Source organism: Sebastes umbrosus, chromosome 14 (assembly GCF_015220745.1).
Source record: "Sebastes umbrosus isolate fSebUmb1 chromosome 14, fSebUmb1.pri, whole genome shotgun sequence".
NCBI lineage: Eukaryota > Metazoa > Chordata > Actinopteri > Perciformes > Sebastidae > Sebastes > Sebastes umbrosus.
Genome location: NC_051282.1, coordinates 6199151 through 6219809, shown reverse-complemented (window position 1 = coordinate 6219809; position 20659 = coordinate 6199151). Strand labels below are relative to the sequence as shown.

The 20659-nt window shown below is 39.8% G+C and overlaps 1 protein-coding gene across 1 annotated transcript; it reads left to right on the top strand.

Annotated features, from left to right (window-relative positions):
• The first annotated feature begins 898 nt into the window (after nt 1–898).
• LOC119500959 (NACHT, LRR and PYD domains-containing protein 12-like) lies at nt 899–14943 on the top strand. The gene is made up of 11 exons (XM_037790998.1): nt 899–1114; nt 3009–3295; nt 4175–4282; nt 5293–7144; nt 8581–8754; nt 10394–10451; nt 10815–10933; nt 11062–11235; nt 11336–11509; nt 11811–11857; nt 13270–14943. Exons 2-11 carry the CDS (start codon nt 3019–3021, stop codon nt 13797–13799), a joined length of 3513 nt encoding a protein of 1170 aa, XP_037646926.1. The 5' UTR covers nt 899–1114; nt 3009–3018; the 3' UTR covers nt 13800–14943.
• Nucleotides 14944–20659: the final 5716 nt, after the last annotated feature.

Below are 20659 nucleotides of genomic sequence, written 5' to 3'. Positions count from 1 at the left end.
AGAGCGAGCAAGCGCGAGCCCGACACTGACTTTCTTTGACTTAACGGTCACAGGTGTCGCTGTTAACAAGCATTTATGAAAGTTACAAACAGTCCCTTTAATAAGGATGATAAAGCAATTATGAATATATAAATGAGAAGTTAAGACCTAGTTACAGGAAATAAACCACCATAAAATGTGAATGGTAGTTACTCATTAACTAATGGTTAACAGTTACTTCCTCATTCGTTCCCGAGTAACTACTCATATTTTCGTGTACCTTATTGTAAGGTGTTACCGCGGGTTGTTTTGTTTAGTAATAGTAACCTGTGTTTGATTGTGTGAGGGACAGATTAAACCTGACTAAACTCAAATTACCGGGGTCCAAATTATCGATCAGTCAAGTGCAACATACAAAAGCACCCAGATTAATAGGTACTAAAATCACTTGTTCCAAGCCCCATTGGTGTCCCTACCAGCTGTTCTTGTTGTGGTATAAAGATAATCTGATGATGCTGAACACCTTCAAGACACTTTAGGATGTCTTGCTGACACCTTCCTCCTCCGTTTGAATAAGCACGTGACCACTGCACTGAACAAGACCGGCCAGGCAGACCTAGTGAGACTAATCACAGTTCATCACGGATCTGGTATATGCTGAAAAGGCTGGCTTGAAAAACTATGTAGCAATAAACACTAATCATGTACACATTTAATTATAATGCACTTTGATTTCTTCATTTGAAATGATGCTGCACCTGCGTGGAAGAGTCCAAAGTAAGCGGGTCTCGCATTAGGACCCAGAAAAGAAACTCCAAACTTCCCCTGGGTCTTCCTCCTGCATTGCAACACACCTGAGAGTGGTGTGACTGTGTGCTCTGATAGCTTCCTCAAATATTTAAAATTATGAACCAACCAATACTGTGTCCTTTGATTTGCATTTTTAGATTCGTCATGTGAGGTGAGGAACTAAAACTTGAGTGATTGCTTAATGCACATCAGCCAAGAAACATGGTGTGCGCTTAAGTATGATACGGATATTCTGTAAACCACCTGAGGCACACATTTAATCTATGTTTTTTTCCTGGCACCTGCATGTCTCTGACTTGGGGGAATCGTGTTGTAGTTCATCAAGGTAGGTTAATATGTTTATTTTATATATATTTGATGTAATGTTTGCTGTAATGTCTCTCGTATTTTGGTGTGCTTCTGCTTTGTGTTTCAAAAAGCAGAAGACCAAACTGTTATGCAACTACTAAACATGAAGCCATTGTTACAATAAGTTGTTGCGTACGTCATGAGTACTAAAATATACTGTCAGTAAGATAATGGTTGTTTGTTTGTTCAATCGTACGTTCTCTGTGGTAGGTCCTGAGACAGACCGCATGTATCCTTGGTTTGCCATGAAAGATGACATTGACAATGACTTCAGCTCATCATGACTGAATGCCAGCTCTACCATGTTGCTGGTATTTGATTTATGACAAAAAAGGTTTTCCATGTTGTAAGCAGAGCAACGTGGAACACTGTGAAAGTTATAGTCTTCAAATGGGCAGTCTCAATTGAAACACTTGCAGGTAGCCAAGTTTCTATTACAGCAATACAACTATAGTCAAATGACTGAAGGTCGTGTCATAAAACAGATTGATCATACATAAAATTATATATAAAATGGAAAGAGCGGAATGGTAAAAAAAAATTCCAAGTTTCAGCATAGCTATCCAGTTAGCTCAAGAAATCTGCTGCATGAAACTCTGAAATTCAATTCAATTTATTATACCCCCGCAACAACGTAGTCGGGGTATATAGCGCTCCGTGTGTCCGTCCTTCCGTCCGTCCTTCCGTCAATCCTTCAGTCCGTTACACTTTTGTTTCCGGAGCAGAACTCGGAAACTATTTAACTTAGGAATTTCAAATTTGGTATTCAATTCAATTCAATTCAATTTATTTTTATATAGCGTCAAATCATAACAGAAGTTATCTCGAGATGCTTTATATATAGAGCAGGCCTTAGACCGTACACCATAGTTTAGAGACCCAACAAGATCCACCAAGCGCGCTGTGGCCAGGAAAAACTCCCCGTTTAGTGGGAAGAAACCTGGAGCAGAACCGGGCTCTGGGTGGGCGGTCATCTGCCGAGACCGGTTGGGGAGAAAGAAAGAGAGAGAGAGAGAGAGAGGCAACTACAATAATAGCACAGCAGCTGTAATAACTAATACAAGTAGGACTAATAACAAAAATCAATAGCAGTGGATGTAAAAGAGAGATAATACAACTATCGGAATGATATCATTGGGTCATCCTCAGACGGGCTTTCAAGCGGAGCTTCCAGCAATCTCAGTCCTCCATACATCCGGCTAGCTCGCCAGCACTGTCCAGCATGTTGGTGTTGGACGTCCCTGTGATCGATGCCCGTGCGTTGGTTCCCACAGCACCAGCATGCTTGCTGGGAGTTCTTGATGTCTTTGGCAGTGACCGAGAGGTCTCATTCTCCAGGCTTGTACGATGGTTGACAGTGTGCTCGAGTTGCCTTTTGGGGGTTTGAAGTCCAGGGTGCCCAAATGTTTTGAAATTTTGGCCAAAAACTGTGATTCTGAGAATTTTTACCTCATTTTCATAAGTCAGTACTCAAACCGATTAATCAATTATCAATATCTTAATAGTTGACAACTTATCAATAAATCAATAGTTCCAAAAGGGCAAAACCTTTGGCTCTACTTCAGTAGGGGTCAAGCAGTGAGCAGGGGGTATGTGAGCCATTCTCCCTTTTGCCTTGTTTTTATATAGCATCAAATCATAACATAAGTTATCTCAAGACGTTTGCGTATAGAGCAGGTCTAGACCGTACTCTATAATTTAGAGACCCAGTAAGAGATCCCTCATGCACCAGGTGCAACAGTGGCAAGAAAAAACTCCCCTTTAACAGGTAGAAACCTTGGGCAGAACCAGGCTCTGGTTTAGTTGAGATCAATCAATCAACTACCTGAAGTTAGGTGACTGATTATCAAACTGTCCTCTCATGTGATCAGGTGAGCAGTGATGGCATCACATGAGGAGCTCCTCTTGGGAGTACTGCAGGACTTGGGGAATGAGGAGTTCGAGCATTTCAGGTGGCTCCTAAAGAAGGCTGAAGTAGACGACTTCCCAGCTATCCCAAAGAGCCGGCTGGAGGAGGCCAACAGGCTGGAGACGGTGGACCAGATGGTGCAGACCTACGGCCTTCCTGGAGCTCTGCAGATCACAGTGGAAGTTCTGAAGAAGATCCCCAGGAATGATTTAGTGGAGCGTTTCTCCAAAAGTGGTTTTGAACCCAACAGTAAGACAGAGTTGGAATCTAATTTCACATTAGCCTCCTGCTAATGACATGAACTATATTGAATCTTTAATAGGCCAATCTGACACTAAGCCAAAACAACTGAATCATTCCATCATTATGAGCAAAAATATGGAATCAGATCAGTCTCAATACTAATGAATGCAGAAGGATTCACAAATACATAAATGACTCTCGCCACAAAAATAATGATTGTTATTCGGACCAAGTAGCCTACCTTTGGACTGCGGGAACAAAAGCACTCCTCCTGAGCCTGTCTAGTTCGAAGCTGTGGTTAACATCATAGCTAGGCTACCTACCGTTAGCCCAGCAGAATAGGGGCAGGTCTTCCTGCAAGTCATACATACCCTCGTGGGGGCTCACTCTGATTGGCTGATAAGGAGGGATCTGATCACATCTGATTGGCTACAGATAATTCCCTGTTGAAAAAAATGTGTGGATCATGCGACATCAGGGGCGTCTCATAAAACCCACACACAATCCAATGAAGTTCACACATGAAAAGCAGTTTGTAAATGTAGGTTAAACAGTTTGTATATCAATGTAACATCCAAATATGTTTTTGATGAAAATTGCAAATACTTTTAAATACATATATTTGTGGATTTCTGTTATATTTATTTAAAACAAGACATATTTGTGTGTGCATCAGAAATATATTTCTCAGCCTTCATTTTTTATATGTATTTCTTTACATTTATATACAACGATAACTATTTTTGAGTGCATTCAACAATATTTTTGTGGAAAGAGTCATTTATGCATTTGTGAATCCTTCTGTGTGCATTCATTAATATTGAGAGTGATCTGACTCCATAGAAAAAGGAAACCATCCTCTCCCTCTCCCTTTATCTCTCTCAGAGGATGCCACTGATGTTGGAGAGACTTCAGAGAACACAGGAGCTTCTTCCATTCAACAGGCACAGGCAGCTCCTCACCCTGCCACCATGCCTGGGGCTCAGGATGAAGGTGAAGCTATTTCAGTTTACAGTTTGGCCACTTATGATTTCATTCATTGTTACCTCTTAAGAAATATTTTAATGGCAATTTCATAGAAAATGTGCTTCGTAGGAAATGTAATGCCACCTGGACTACATTTTGAAATAAATAACACAGAAACCTTTTATATTTAACATATCTGTAACAGCTTGCTGCTAATGCCAAATGTTCAATGGGCAATTCAAAGCACTTGATTAGTGTTAAGGTCCTGACACATCAAGCCGACGGTCGGCCGTCGGACAGTTTGGGGCCGTCGGTGAGCGTCTGTCGGCCTAGTTTTTGCAGTGTGTAAACCAATCAGTGCACGAGAAGAGAATCGGAAGTGAGGAAAGCATGCCAACGAGTAAAGTAAGACTCTTTTCATTTTCCATCTTCATCTCATCTGATCATTCCAACACACGGATATTTTCAAAGCGACATGAACATCTGGAATGAAGCTAAGTGATGAGTGAAAGTGGTGTGAAAATGGTCGGCAAACGCCGCTTTGTTTCATGTACGTATCATAACAACGGCTTGTATATCCGCCGTCCTCGGTCTTCCTGTTTCCCTTTTTGAATGATGAATACAGACTACCGCCGCCTGCTGGTGTGGAGAATTATTTCATCTCACGCAGGTGCAGAACGTACGTGCTAACTGGCCGTCGGCTGTAGTTTTTGCGATGTGTTCAAATGCAACTTGTCGGCCAAGACAAAAGCGACGTGGGACGACTCAACAGTCGGACTTCATCGCCACTAGTTCTTAGATGTTTGCTTGGTGTGTCTGGGCCTTTAGGGGAAAACTGTAGTTTTGGTTAAATATTGAAAAGCACAAAACAGGACGTTATCAAATTTTCAGAATATTGCCAAACCACAATCTTTCCCTAACCATAACCATGTATTTTAGTGACTGAAAACATAAAAACACATGAGACAAAGGATGTTGTAGGATCCAGGAGTTGCACAGCCCTGCTACACTGAAGAATGTGACCTTATTCCATACAGATTTGATGGTGCCAAGACCAAAGCCTTCACGATCCATCACATCATACCAATGCATTCTCCAGTCAAACCTCCAGAACAAGTACATGTGTATACCAGAGGGGTTGTCAAAGCAGAAGGATAAGAAACATCTTGATGATATCTACACGGAGCTCTACATGATAGATGGGACTGATGCAGATTTCAACAGGTACCATGAGGTCAGGCACATTGAGATGACCTCAAGAAAACCGGAAGGAACCGAGAGATCGATTCAGCACAACGACATTTTCAAACACCCTTCTGGAGAAAACACACCGGTAAGAATGGTGCTGACCACTGGGATTGCAGGAATCGGAAAAACGTTCCTTGTACACAAATTCATCCTGGACTGGGCTGAAGGAAGAGCCAATCAAGATGTGCATCTCATGTTCCCGTTCACCTTCCGCCAGCTGAATTTACTGAAGGGCAAAAGGTTTCGTTTGGCAGAGTTCATTCACAAATGTATCTGCGAAAGTCAAGATATCAAAGAGGAGGCTCTTAATTACATCTTCACAAAACTACAGGCTTCAGGAAACACCAACTACGACAAGAGTAAATTCAAACTTCTGTTTGTGCTTGATGGGCTGGACGAAAGCCGCCTTCAGCTCGACTTCAGTGGCATGAAAGATTGTTCTATTGATGAGCCACTGTTGGTGAGTGATCTGCTGGCGTACCTCATCCAGGGGAAACTGCTCCCCTCTGCTCGCCTCTGGATAACCACACGACCTGCAGCAATCAATCAGATCCCTCTGGACTTTGTTGACATCATGACAGAGGTGAGAGGGTTCACTGACCCACAGAAGGAGGAGTACTTCAGGAAGAGATTCAGAGATGTGCAGATGGTCAACAGAATCATCTCCCATATTAAGACATCTCGAAGCCTCCACATCATGTGCCACATCCCGGTCTTCTGCTGGATCACCGCTACAGTTCTGAAGCAAATATTGGGAGAAGATGAGAGAAAAAAAATTCCTCAAACTCTGACCGAGATGTATACAAAATTCCTTGTGTTTCAGATGAAGCAGACAGCACTGAAGTATGACACAAATAAGAACATAGAGATCATCGAGTCACTTGCAAAGCTAGCATTTCACCAGTTGGAGAGAGGTAATCTGATCTTCTATGAGACCGACTTGAACAACAGTGGCATTCATCTTAGTGAAGCATCGGTGTACTCGGGGGTGTTCACACAGATCTTCAAGGAAGACGACGGGCTGAACGAAGACAAGATGTTTTGCTTTGTGCATCTGAGCATCCATGAGTTTTTGGCAGCTCTCTTTGTGGTCCTGTCACTTTTTAACAACAGAAAGGATGTGATGGCTGAACCGCAAACACCTCTCCAACATCTGCGGGTGCTTTTCAGAAAAGCATCCGCAACGGAGATCTGTAAGAAAGCTGTGGACAAGGCCTTGCGGAGTCCAAATGGACACCTCGACTTGTTCCTCCGCTTCCTCCTGGGCCTTTCGTTGAAGTCGAATCAGGATCTCTTACAAGGCCTGCTGAAACAAACGGGGACAGGCGCAGAGACCAACCAGAAGCTAGTGAAGTACATCAAAAAGAAGATCAGGGAGAATCCCTCACCAGAGAGATGCATTAACCTCTTCCACTGTCTGAGTGAGCTGAAGGACAGTTCCCTAGTAGATGAGATCCAACATTACCTGAGAACAGGAAGCCTCTCCACAGTCTCTCTCTCTCCGGCTCAGTGGTCAGCCCTGGTCTATGTGTTACTGTCATCAGAAAAAGACCTGGATGTGTTTGACCTAAAGGAATACTCCAAATCAGAGGAGGTTCTGATGAGAATGCTGCCATTGGTCAAAGCCTCAACAACGGCACTGTAAGTACTTGTTTTAAGTTATTTAAACACTTGTATATACAATATTTGTCTCACTTTATGCATTCACATTATTTTTGAGGGAGTGCGCACAGTAGATCAGTTCCGAGTCAAAGTGAAAAAACACTATGGCCATGCTCCTTCGTAAACGCAATTTTTCTTTTAAACATTTGAACCGCTCTGATTCAGACTAGCCAAATGGACTATAGCTTGTGAAAATACACCCCAAGGTAGTGTACACTGCAACCACACTAAATATCTATCACAACAAGGGTATTATATACATATATATATATAAGTTAACGCAATAATAACTTGTGAACACAAATATGTTTTAACATCACTAATTTCTTTAATGCATTAACGCAACTTGGGATTTTTAGGTTGTAGCGACTGAGTTTTAAAGCTAGAGTGAAGATACTAGTATCATATGAAACTACAAAACATAATGAATCCATTGGTACCAACTAAATAACGCTCCAAACTATTCTAAATTTTAGCGAGGAAAAACTGTCATACCCATTTTCAAAGGGGTCCCTTGACCTCTAACCTCCAAATATGTAAATGAAAATGGGTTCTATGGGTACCCACGAGTCTCCTCTTTACAGACATGCCCACTTTTTGATAATCACATGCAGTTTGGGGCAAGTCATAGTCAAGTCAGCACACTGACACACTGACAGCTGTTGTTGCCTGTTGGGCTGCAGTTTTCCATGTTATGATTTGAGCATATTTGTTATGCTAAATGCAGTACCTGTGAGGGTTTCTGGACAATATTTGTCATTGTTTTGTGTTGTTCATTGATTTCCAATAATAAATATATACATACATTTACTGTACATAAAGCAGCATATTTGCCCACTCCCATGTTGATAAGAGGATTAAATACTTGACAAATCTCCCTTTAAAGAACATTTTGAACAGATAAAAAAAATTGTGATTAATCGCGATTAAAAATGGACAATTATACGATTAATTGCGATTTAATATTTTAATCGGTTGACAGCCCTAAAATATATTTTACTTTATTATGATAACATCATAGCAAAATGTTGCTGTAATTTGTTTAATGCCATTGAATGAAATGACTGGTCTTTGGGATTCTATGTAGATGGGGTATCTTTGTTCCAACACAGTCCAACACTTTGCAAAGTGAGTTTTGATTTAAAATATTTTAGCGTCTGCCCACATCAACTAGCTGGTTCTGAGTCCATGTTTATTATCGTCACTCCTCCAGTTTCCCCAAGACGCTAAATATTAATGCTGTACATATCCATTAGTCACATGATAGCCAATGTCTTGTCAGATGGCTGACTGACTGAATTTTATATTTTGTGCACATTTTAATTAATCTGCCTTCTGAAACATATTTTATGATATAATATTTGATCTTAAAACAGAATAACTTTCTTATCCCGCTCTGTCTACCTGTAAATCAGACTGAACCAATGTGAGCTCTCACACCTATCTTGTGAAGCTCTGGCTTCAGTTCTCAGCTCGCAGTCCTCCAGTCTGAGAAAGCTGGACCTGAGTAACAACAACCTGCAGGATTCGGGAGTGAAGCTGCTCTCTGCTGGATTGAACAATCCACACTGTAAACTGGAAAATCTAAGGTCAGTATACCTGAACCTATTCAAAAGATGTGCAGAATTTCATCTGCTTATTAAATGCTAACCGTTGCTATAATTACTCCAGTATATTATCCATTCATCTGACCTGCTTTACATGACTATTTCATTAGTTGCTCTCGCTGATGCATCTGTTATTGTATTTTACTACTGCAAAATACTGTGATTGAAGCAATAGACTGTTGATGCCAATAACATGAGTGCCTAAACTGATTGCTCCCCATAATAATCCACTTAACGCAACAGAAAGTGTAACTTTGGCAGTTAAGCCTCTGGAAAATAAATCTCATGAGATCTTTCATGGAGCTCCTTAGGATGCTTCCTGTACTCCAGCTAATCTACACAGTATGCCCTGGGTTTGCAATATGTATTTTGTAAGATTTCAGGTTTAAGAAATATTTAATTAGGTATTTAATGTACCCTATGACGTAAAATTCTAAAATTGGAACATGTTCTATAGACGGGTTTCTGTGCTACGTCATCACAGAGATGTCCGTGCAGCCAGGGGGCAGAAAGCACGGCATGTCTAGCGGAGCCAAGCTCCAAAGCAGAGATGACGAGGAGTTGTTCTGCAGTAAACTGCACCAACCGCAGAAAAAATAGATTGAAAATTTTTATTATTCCGAGGGGATCACATGGCTTTCCTAAAAACAGAAGGAGATTATGGATCCAGGCCTTGTGGGCCAAAGCGTTCTAGTCACACAGCGCTAGCAAAGCACCGGGTGGTCACAGCGAGCTGTCATGCTCCACAGATTGATAGAAATGAACTGATCAACAACAGGTTCATCGACTCACACTCTGAGGAAATATTTAGATAGATTCAGCGAATATGCCTTAAAACTTAAAAGTGATGCAAGACTTTATTACAGCTCTAAATTGCTGTAACGTTATGTGACTACGGCGGAGGAAAGCTCACTCCATTACGCCGTATGTTACATTTTGAAGGGAAGACGTCTGGTAGTCTACCGGGGCAGCTGCGTGTCAACTACAAGCGGCCGTGGAAGCTAACATCAGCTAACGTTTGTTTAAATTTGAATCACACATATCAGCAATACTGTATTGACTTTTGGCGTTACGTTTCCGACTGATGGCAAACACTAACGTTAGCTAGCAACCAGCAACACGCTATTTAGTAGACAGCTGTCAGAGGTCTAATGTTAATGTTTACCTGCCCGACATACAAAGCGCTGCAGTGTGATTGTTGTCTCCAGTTTTATATTAAGGTTGTACCTGTTGAGGAATCGCTGATGAAAAAGTGTCTGGCGGCGGCCATCAAAAGGGTCTCACGTGACTCACTTGAACTTCGACCGGAATGTCAACCAAACAGACCTTGGTCCCCCAAGTCAAAACTTCTGTCTGATCTAACGTTATACCCATTTCATAACAGGTGATAGTAATAAATAATTCTCATACTAATATCTCATGGTATCTGATGGTCGGACTCTGATACAGCCAGATTGTATACAAGAAACCCGTCTATATGAACAATGGATATCAAAGTAAAATAGGCCAGTTGCAACAGAGACGAAAAAACAACAAAAAAACAGGGTTATCACCTTAAGTTCAGAATTAAGAAGAAAATAGAAAAGTATTGTACAAATTAATGATACACTCCCACATGCAGGTTATCAAGCTGTGAGGTCACAGTGGAAGGCTGCGGTTCTTTGGCCTTATCCCTGAGCGCTGACTGCTCCCATCAGACAGACCTTGACATGATGATCTACAATCTACAATCACCAAGAAAACCAGAGAGGAATAAGTCCCCATTCAAAGGATTAGTGTACAGTATATTATTATTCATTTGTTATTAACTTACTAAAATTTTAACTTGAGTGGCTTTTAAAATGAGTGTCTTCATTAGTATTTGACAAAAAATATTACAATGTAGAGTGATTATAGTTTGAGTTGCAGTTCAGGGAAAACTGCCAATACAACACTGTGAGTTTAATTATATGTTGCGTTGTTGTTTTTAATTAATTTAATTCCACAGGAAGAGACCAATGTACTACTTTGAGCGGAGAACAGAAGACGTGCGCTGTCACAAGTTGGGACAATATTGCAGTCTGAGAGAGCTGGACCTGAGTAACAACAACCTGCAGGATGATGGACTAAAGCTGATCTCTGCTGGACTGGAGAGTCCACACTGTAGACTGGAAACTCTTAGGTCTGTTGACTGTTCTGCCACTGTCTCTTTGTTTGTTTCTATGTATAACAATATTACTAAAAATGTCTCAACCCAACCAAAATGGTATTATCATACAAAAGAATTAGTCATCACTAAATATTCTTCAGTCTCAGTTGGTGTAACCTGTCGAAGAGAGGCTGTGGATATCTGGCCTCAGCTCTCAGCGAAAAGTCCTCCAATCTGAGAAACCTGGACCTGAGTAACAATGACCTGTATGATACAGGAGTGAATCGGCTCTCTGAAGGACTGGGAAGTCTATCTTGTAGACTGGAAACACTTAGGTCAGTAATCCTGAATCTGTGATTTTACATAAAGATGATCAAACGTTAATTTCAGCATGAAAGTGGTCCATGGAGGATTTAGCATGTACTCTTTCAGCAGGTTGTCAGGCTGCCTGGTCACAGAGTTAGGCTGTGCTTATTTAGCCTTAGCTCTGAACTCTAACCCGTCCCATTTGAGAGAGCTGGACCTGAGCTACAACCATCCAGGAGACTCAGGGGTGAATCTCCTCTCTGTTGGACTGGAGGATCCACGGTGGAGACTGGACACTCTCAGGTATAAACAGTTCATTCGCAGATTGCCTCTCATGCAGAGCTTTCTGGTAACATAACAAGCTGCTTAGTGGCTACTTCAGATGTTCTCAGCTCTTGATCATCAGTGGCTCTTTTTTATTAGAAGCTATAATTATGTTAGTTGCATTAGTCTCTTCTGCTTCCCGGCCCCGGCCCTCTTCCTGGGTACGTATATACTATACTGACTGCCTGCATACACAGACATGTTCACACATGTTTGTCGATGTGCACCATATTGAAGGAACCTCATGTCTGTCTGTCTGTCTGTCTGTGTCTTTCTTCAGTGTTGATCCTCGTGGAGAGTCCATGATCTTGCCTGGGCCAAGGAAATGTAAGTTCTTTTTCCACTTTACCCAAACATAAACACAAAGCTCCTCTCTTGAGTGATCCATGATCACTTGTATGGGGTCACAGGAATATTTGTTCCATCTGTTATCTGTCATCTGTTCTGTCTATCGATGTACGTCGCCATCACTGATTGAATTATACTGTATTTTTAACAATCTATAACTTCAAGTTTTTTCCTTGGGAGTCTTTTTCTACATAAGTAGATCTGTTTTATGTGGATCAAAGAATGCTTTTGACCCCTTACTATTCCGCCCTCTTTTCTAAAGGGGTAGTGTGTCAAGTTGTTGTAGTCATTAATAAGAAATAAAAATGAATTAATAAATGAATTAATCAATTAGAATAAATTATGAAACTGTAACGGTTGATACCATTTGTTACACAGACTTGGTGCTAAATTTAACAATTTTTTCCACTTGAGAATTGATAAAAATGATCAGTAATCCCTCCAAAATACCACATTGAGACACCAAGACTTAGAGGAACACCATAGAAAAAGCCATGCTGTGATTTGGTTTCAAAGACTTTTGACATTTGGAGATTTCTGCAAAAATTGCATTTTTCGGCGATTGGATGGCGAGCACTTGTGTTGTTTAAACTGCTCAGAAACCCCCTTATTGTCAATCTACCTAGGAGAGCCATCCATCCTCTGAATGCTACAGGTCTTTAGTTTGTGGCTGTAAAGTTTCATGAGGCTGTGATTATCTTAGAGGTCACCACAGGTCATTTTATACAGTGAGGTCAATGAAATGGCTCCTATGGGGACTAACATCATCACTACCGACCTTTTTACGTTTTGTTAGTGGTGCTTGGACAGATTACTGCTTTACCTTAGAAAAATTTTCCAGTCACAGGAGGCCGATTTAATTAAACATGTGGAGGCTGAATGGTGATTGAATGTGTTTTCGGGCGATTGAAGGCGAGGTTTGGAGCATTCATAAGGGCGATGGACGTAAACCTGAATGACCTCCCTGTCGTCATTTATGCATGTAAAGAGACAGTTGATGACAGCAGAGTGATGACAGGAATCCAGCACCCCCCCACCAACAGTAACTGTTATCACACTGATTGTAATGAAGCCAAAGTAAAGGGAGAGAGAAGGGTGGTTACAAAATTCCTTGACCCTTAACTTGTGATCTCACTTGTGGTGACATGTAAATATTAAGGCCAGCGTTTGGAGTCGTTTTTGCGTCCGAGTGTGGACGGAGATATTTGAACAATGAACAAGATTATAGCATTTAGCTCAAAGCATCATTGAGCCCAACTACAGCCTTAGAGCTGTTAGCATGGCTGTAGACTCTTAATCTACCTGCATCGTCCCTGATTTCCATACAAGAAGCATGTCGGTTTTGACAGTTGCACTTCAATTACAAACTGTGTCTCTTTTTTTCCTGGCAGACGCCTGTGACCTCACACTAGACCCAAACACAGCACACAAGAGGTTCCTCCTGTCTCATGGTGACAGACAGGTCACAAACGTAAGACAGGAGCAGCCCTACCCTGATCACCCAGAGAGGTTTCAACACAGGTACCAGGTTCTGTGTACAAACGGTCTGACTGGGCGCTGTTACTGGGAGGTGGAGTGGAAAGGACCAGTTTTTGTAGGAGTGACATACAGAGGAATCCGCAGGAAAGGACGGGAGGATGACTCTCTGCTCGGGTTTAACGACAAGTCCTGGTGCTTAGACTGCAACAAGAACACTGATTGGCACAACGGAAAGGGCAAAGTCATACCTACAAAATCCTTCAGTGCTTTCAACAGAGTAGGGGTGTATCTGGACTGGCCTGCTGGCGTTCTGTCCTTCTACAGAGTCTCCTCTGACATACTGACCCACCTCCACACCTTCAACACCACATTCACTGAACCCCTCTATCCCGGGTTGATGGTTCTCGGCGCTGATTCATTTGCATTATTGTGTACGTCTTAGTGACTGTGTCCACAAGTTGCCAAGTCGGTAACACTAACAGCCCATCCGTTAGGCCTCCCTCCAAAGCCACTCCCCCCAAAAATGACCATTATGTGCACAAACATAGCATAATGAACGGAAACAACGAACACGGCTGTGGAAGACTCAGGTGACGCGCAATTAGTGCACGGTTAGAGTGTATGCAGGTAGACAGGCAGTCAGGATGTAATGAGAATTTCAACAACTAAAACAACAAATAACTATAACAAATACAAAAAAATAAAAAAAGATTACCAACCCTAGCTTTAATGAATGCAGATGCCAGAGACTGTTCTGTTCAGTTTAGCTCATGGCATTCTGATAAACAGACTTTATCCAGTGGTGTAGGAAGTATTTAGATAAAAGTACTCAATGCGTAAAAATGCCCCCCTGTGACTGTTATGTATTACATCATTAGATTATTCTTACTGATGCATTAATCTATAAGCAGCATTTTACTGTTGCAGTAGGTCGAGGTGGAGCTAATTGTTAATCTATTTATCCTATTTTACAAGATCACCATCATGCTTTCTGTGTAAAATCTTAATTAGCAAAGTATGTATAGTAACTATAGTTGTGAAATAAATGTAGTGAAGCAAAAAGTACAATATTTCCCTGAGAAATGAAGGGGAGTCGAGGTATAAAGTACCTCAAATTTGTACTTCTGTACAGTACTTGAGAAATATAAATAAATAATGTAAATATACTTAGTTACATACATACATACATACATTTCATTCAATTAATGCTGAAAAAGCAGACGTTATCATTGGTCCCTGCATGCACAAATCCAGCCATAACCTGGTTCCATTGTTAGCAGCATTAAGCCTATATGGTGAAAAACTTTGTCTATTTACGTCTATAGATTTCTCCTAAATTCAGCAGAAGTTAGCATTAGATAATGCCTCATTTGAATATTTAAACATACAATTTCAGAAAACTTGGAATACTGGGGTAGTTTCATAGTTATATCAGTTAGTTAATTGTTTTACCCTCTTCACATAGTGTCTATGGAATATTACAATCCATATCTTTAAAGGCTGTTTTCTCAAATTGAGTTTTTTCTTCATTCAATGTCTGATTTATACAACATTTTATCGCTAAAAACATGGCGTAAAATGGATTTTTTTTATTGCTGTTGATATTTTCTGATTTATGGAGTGATACAAAGAGATATCCAAAATCACCTGAGTAAAAACTTTTGACTCTAATATGTCAACTAAATGAAACAAGAATGTTGAACCTGACTTTATCCAATGTTCACATTTCTGTACTGGAAATGTATATAAATAACCACATATTTAATAAGATATTCCCTCATTTGCATATTTAAACATACCATTTCAGAAAACCTGCAATACAAAAAAATAATTGTCTTAATGTCAGTAATCAACTGGGGAAGTTTCATGTGGATATCTACTAGTTAAAATGTTTACCCTATGTCTCCCCTTAAAGATACAGAAGTTGTCCTACACACCTTTATTTCCACACATCTGGACTCCTGCAGTGGTCTTTAAACAGCTGGAAACCAGAAATCACTCAACAGGCTCAAACTATTTCTTGTTCACGAAGAAGGTATCGAGCCAAATCATTATCTTCTTTTGAACAACTTCTTCAATTAGCCTATTAGTCTATTATACCTGGCATCTTATTAAGTTTTCATGCTGCCACAGATTTTTTTAATGTTCTGTCTGAGTAACTGGTTTCTGTCATGTTGATTTTATTGATTGATTTTATTTGTTTGGTGAAAATCATTGTAATATGGGTTTGAGAAGTCAAGAAACATCTATATCTGTTGCAACTACATTAAAGAGTGTTAAAAGCCACGGCTACATGTTTCCATACTGTTTATGAATACTAGTAAAGTAAAGGCTAAAGTTTACCATGGTGCAGCAAGTCTATTCATCCTGTTAATACTACAGTTATACTACTGATAATAATATTAATATTCATAATATTAATTCAATGCCAACTAAGTCCAGACTGTTGAGGATGCAATCTGTGGCTGAATGAAATTTACACATTCCCGCCATCTAGTGGCCAAATGAGAAAGGTGCAGATTTAAGGTCAAAGTCTGCGTTTTTACAAAATCTGGGCTGAGGTGTATAAAACTTCTGAGAAATGCTCGTAGAAAATGTCCTAAACTTTCACTCCAAAAAATAATTTGTAAAGAGAAGTTTTTAGGAGCTTTCTTTAAGGAAGCTAAAATAAGTAAAGCCTGTCTACTCACAGTGGCCTCTCACAGTAGCACTGCCAATAGAAAGCCTCAGGTGCTGTTTCATGGCTCTATCGCATCAGTCATCACAGCTTCATACACACCTTGTCATCATCAAGATTATTATTGAGGAAAATAAATCTTAATTTGGGATATGATTCATTACAATCTTTAGTAAGTTGAAGAAGGATATAGTGAGCTGGTCCTATTAAACCCCCTAACCCTCCGCCGGTCCGCCGGCTGCTATTCTGTCATTCAGAGGTTGTTGCGAAATAACGCTCCAAGCTTAACGCTAAATTTTAGCGATGAGGAAAAACTGGCATGTCTATTTTAAAAGGGGTCCCTTGACCTCCGACCTCAAGATTTGCGAATGAAAATGGGTTCTATGGGTACCCATGAGTCTCCCCTTTACAGACATGCCCACTTTATGATAATCACATGCAGTATAAATGTGTTATTGTCTTCTATTCTAAAATGGTGTATCTGAATATTTCTGCATACTGGGGTCTCTAAACAGTGTTGAATTACATAAATTGTGTGTCACTGTAAAGCTGAGACTGTTGTGGATCCAATGAGCCTAACTGTATTCATGTCTGATGATTTTAGTCCCCATAGTAGACATTTCATTGTAGTGAGACCATTTTTTTCACAGTATAAAATTACCTTGTGGTGACCTCTAGGATAATCACAGCCTCATGAAATTTTACAGCCACAAACTAGAGACCTAGAGCATTCAGAGGATGGATGGCTTTCCTAGCTAGATTGACAATAAGGGGGTTTCTGAGCAGTTTACACAACAGAAGTGATCACCATCCAATCACTGAAAAATGCAATTCTCAAGGTCTTGGTGTCTTAATGTGATATTTTGGAGGGATTATTGATCATTTTTTATCAATTCTTGAATGGTACATTTTTAAAAAAAAATTTGGCACCAAATCTGTGTAACAAATGGTATCAACCCCTAAAATTGCTGTTACAACTTATGAGACATAATAGAGCATGGGAATGACCGTCAAATACTTCTATCATTATGTTCAAGATCTGATACACTTTCACAATTTATTTTATTTTTTAATTAATTAATTAATCTTTTTTTTCTTTTCTTATTAATGACTAGAACAACTTGACACACAGTGCTGAACTGCATCTCAAATTAATATTTAGGTTTTAAGATTTCAGATGATGTACACCACTTCTATGTGACATCTACTCTTGACCTGCTATCTCCCCCTGAACATCCCCTGCCCCCTCACTCCTACCCTTCTAAAAAAGAGAGTGGAATGGTAAGGGATTGTATGTTATCAAATTACGTGTTTTATTGTTCATGGATTTCTATTAGACAATACACAGGTCGGTCAACCTAAAACATCTGCTGAAAAAGTTGAAAACTCATTAATATTATAGGATTTTTTCATAATAATATAATAATTGTATTATTGATATAGATGTGTGTCATGTGAACACAAGTAAGAATAATGTTAACATTTAACTGTATTCATGCTGACTCCTTCAGGTCATGAATTGGATCATTTATGAAAGATTCAGCATGTTGACTCTGACGGTGTGTCTCCTGCTTCTGATTGTGTGACGCTGCCATCTGCTGGCGACTTCTAACTGGCTTAGAAAACCACTAACACCAACACCACTACACCATTCTTAAATAGGAATACCAAAATTTTACTCAGAAAATGTTAATACATACTGCCCCAGGGCTGGTGTGTACTTTATATTAAGGTCAGAAAAATAGTGCTGCAAAAGTAGTTGTAGTATTAGCAATACTATATTATAAAGAAATAATAGTAGTACAAGTAGTTGTAGCAGCAGTAGCAGCATTTACATAGTAGAAGTAGTAGCAGTAATAGTAGTATTCATTTCATAGAGAACTGAAGTGCCATTAAAGGGACACTCCGCTGAGTTCACACATGGCGTTGAGTTCACTCGTCATGAGGAGCAGAATGTCCTCTGAGGCTCTGGAGGAGCTTTCTGAAGTCTGAAAAAATAACCCTGATGATGTCATCATCATCATCATCAAAGAAGTAGGGGGCATCTAATTGGAAGATGCTAAACCCTAAATGTAGAGATCCAGTATTTTGAGATCTTGACCCACATCAGGGACTGAGAGTCAGGATATCGCATTTTTTTTTTCTTGTGAATCCCTCAAATCTATGGAAGTGCATTACTAAAACACTGATTACTACACAGTACTCTGAACAATTTAAGTAATAAATTGGGTATTTTCTTAATATTTTTTTAAATGTGAAATTTTAAAGTAAAGCCTGTTAGCATGCCTCTCCAGATATATTGGTTTGTATCAGTGGAACTATACTGCTGTTACCCTGGGGACAGGTTGATTTTTATACTGGTCTCATGCTTCACAGCACAAACAGATTCATATCTTCTTCTTATTTTTTAATTTAATTTAATTTAATTTAATTTAATTTCATGCCATTTTATTTTATTTTTTTAATTTATTTTATTTTATGGTATTTTACCTCACTTCATTCAAGCTATTTGCTGATATGATAGGTAATGTTCTCATCTCACCTTGTGGCTGCGGTACTGCTATTAACCATCAGATGGTGCCTGGGAGCCAGTTTAATTTCCATTCTAAGGTGATTCAACCCTGTAACATCACAAGCATAATTCACTTTAAAGTGAATGCTGTTAGACACAACTGTCACCACTAGCAACCACATTACTTTTACCACTGTATCTCTAAATGAGTCTCCATGCCTGCCCACCGTGACTTGAGTGATTACACTACAGTACACTAGAGTAAGCAACATGTGTTAAAGGCAGACTGATAGTGCAGAAGTGAAGTGTGTGGGTAGATCTGCTTCTACATTATAAAGTCAGTGAGAACACTAAATAACTGTTGGAGGTGTTCACAGACTGCTGGTATGTAACAGTACCGGAGGATCAGCGGGGGATTTTACCACTATAAAAGAACCTGAATCAAATGTTAACGCTGTCATATAATACCTCTTTAAACGGTGTGGAAAATGCATGAATTTCATTTGGTTTAGGAAATACGGTATGATAACTTTGAGAAAATATGATGTATATTTGACTCCAGAGGAAAGAATGGGGATCTATTTCCATCATGCTCCCCAGTGGAGGATGAAATGTCTCTTATCTGGCATAAAAGACGGTTGAAGCACAGTCTGCAGGCGACATGATGTACTGTATATGGCACCTGCTAAACACTGACAGCACATTGGTGTAGTGTCATATTGTGACAGCAGAGGGTGCAGTGGTGCACAGCTCCATCTGTTCTCTGTGTTTGTCCCAACAAAGGAAAGTCAACTTCAGAGGGCGGCCATGAGATCCTTTATTTAAGTCAAAGTAGAAATACCACAGTGGAAAAATTCCACTACATTACAAGTCAGTCATCCATTGAATATTTTACATTTCAACACATTGTAATTCAAGTGTTCTGAGAGAAAACTAGACTTCTGCACCTCCTCATGTCTCTGTTTTCAGGCTTTAGAAAATCTAGCCTGTGATGGGAGACTTTGGCCAATCACAGGTCATTTCAGAGAGAGAGAGTTCCTATTGGCTGTTTATTTAACAGAGGCAGCTGTCAATCACTCACCAACTCTGATCAAATATGAATCAATATTCTGTTACTGTAATGCCTATTCCTCTCCTCAAATGTGTTCAGAAACATCTTGTAGTGTACTGTTTAGCTGTAAAATAAAAACGTTTGTGAAAGTAACAGAATATTGATTCATATTTGATCAGTGCTGCCTAGTTTGACCGTTTGATCAGAGTTAGTGAGTGATTGACAGCTGCTCAGAGACGGCTGACTCCAGATTGGCTCTGATTGGTTGTTTTCCTCCAGTCTGTGAAATTGTGCAGATGTCATTAGGAGCACAGAAGGACACCGGAGGACACAGAGGCACGCAAATGTTTTTCAGACTACCTGTCTCATGCACTGTTTTCTGATCCAGGCAGCCCATAAATAACTGACTGGGTTGTTTCACAGTTCGTGGGTTGGTAGGAACTCCAGATACCCAGATGGATGTACACAAGCACTGAAAAAGTGAGATTTTCATGATAATACTTTTTATTTCAAGTATTGTACTTCGCTATACATTTCAAGTCACATCCATTACAGAGTAAGAACTAAAGTAACGTGAGAAAGCAGAGAAGAAGCCTCAGGTGTGTCAGCACGGTCAGGATATAGTGACCGTTTTATAAAAGTTACTTTTTTAAATTATATTTGTCCAATCTGCCTATTTCAGCTTTAAAGCATCAAAAGTAAAAAAAAAAAAAATGCTATTCATAATATTACATTATTATACATTACATTATTGGACTATTATTACTGATGCATTAATGTGTGAGCAGCATTTTAAGGGTCTGTATGGTCAATGCGGAGACATTTTAACTACTGTCTTAACCAAGTAAATGCAAAATAACTCCAAACTAGAAGAGGCAACATTTGCTGAGAAATATCAGCTTGCCTGTGCTGAAAATTGCAAATGCAAACACTGTAAACAGGTTACAATGTCTTGAAATGTTAATTATTTGAGATGCACTTGAAGTGGAAGCAATTTATGTGATTCAATTTAATTTGACTTAGATGTGTCCGTTGAAGTGCGAGTGCACAAAATCACTCGGT

What these genes read in the sequence shown, in the direction of transcription:
- LOC119500959 (XM_037790998.1), top strand. Translation starts at nt 3,019, where the DNA reads ATGGCATCACATGAGGAGCTCCTCTTGGGAGTACTGCAGGACTTGGGG. An exon ending in AAGTGGTTTTGAACCCAACA is followed by an intron (nt 3,296 to 4,174) that starts GTAAGACAGAGT and finishes TATCTCTCTCAG; the next exon opens with AGGATGCCACTGATGTTGGA. An exon ending in GCCTGGGGCTCAGGATGAAG is followed by an intron (nt 4,283 to 5,292) that starts GTGAAGCTATTT and finishes TATTCCATACAG; the next exon opens with ATTTGATGGTGCCAAGACCA.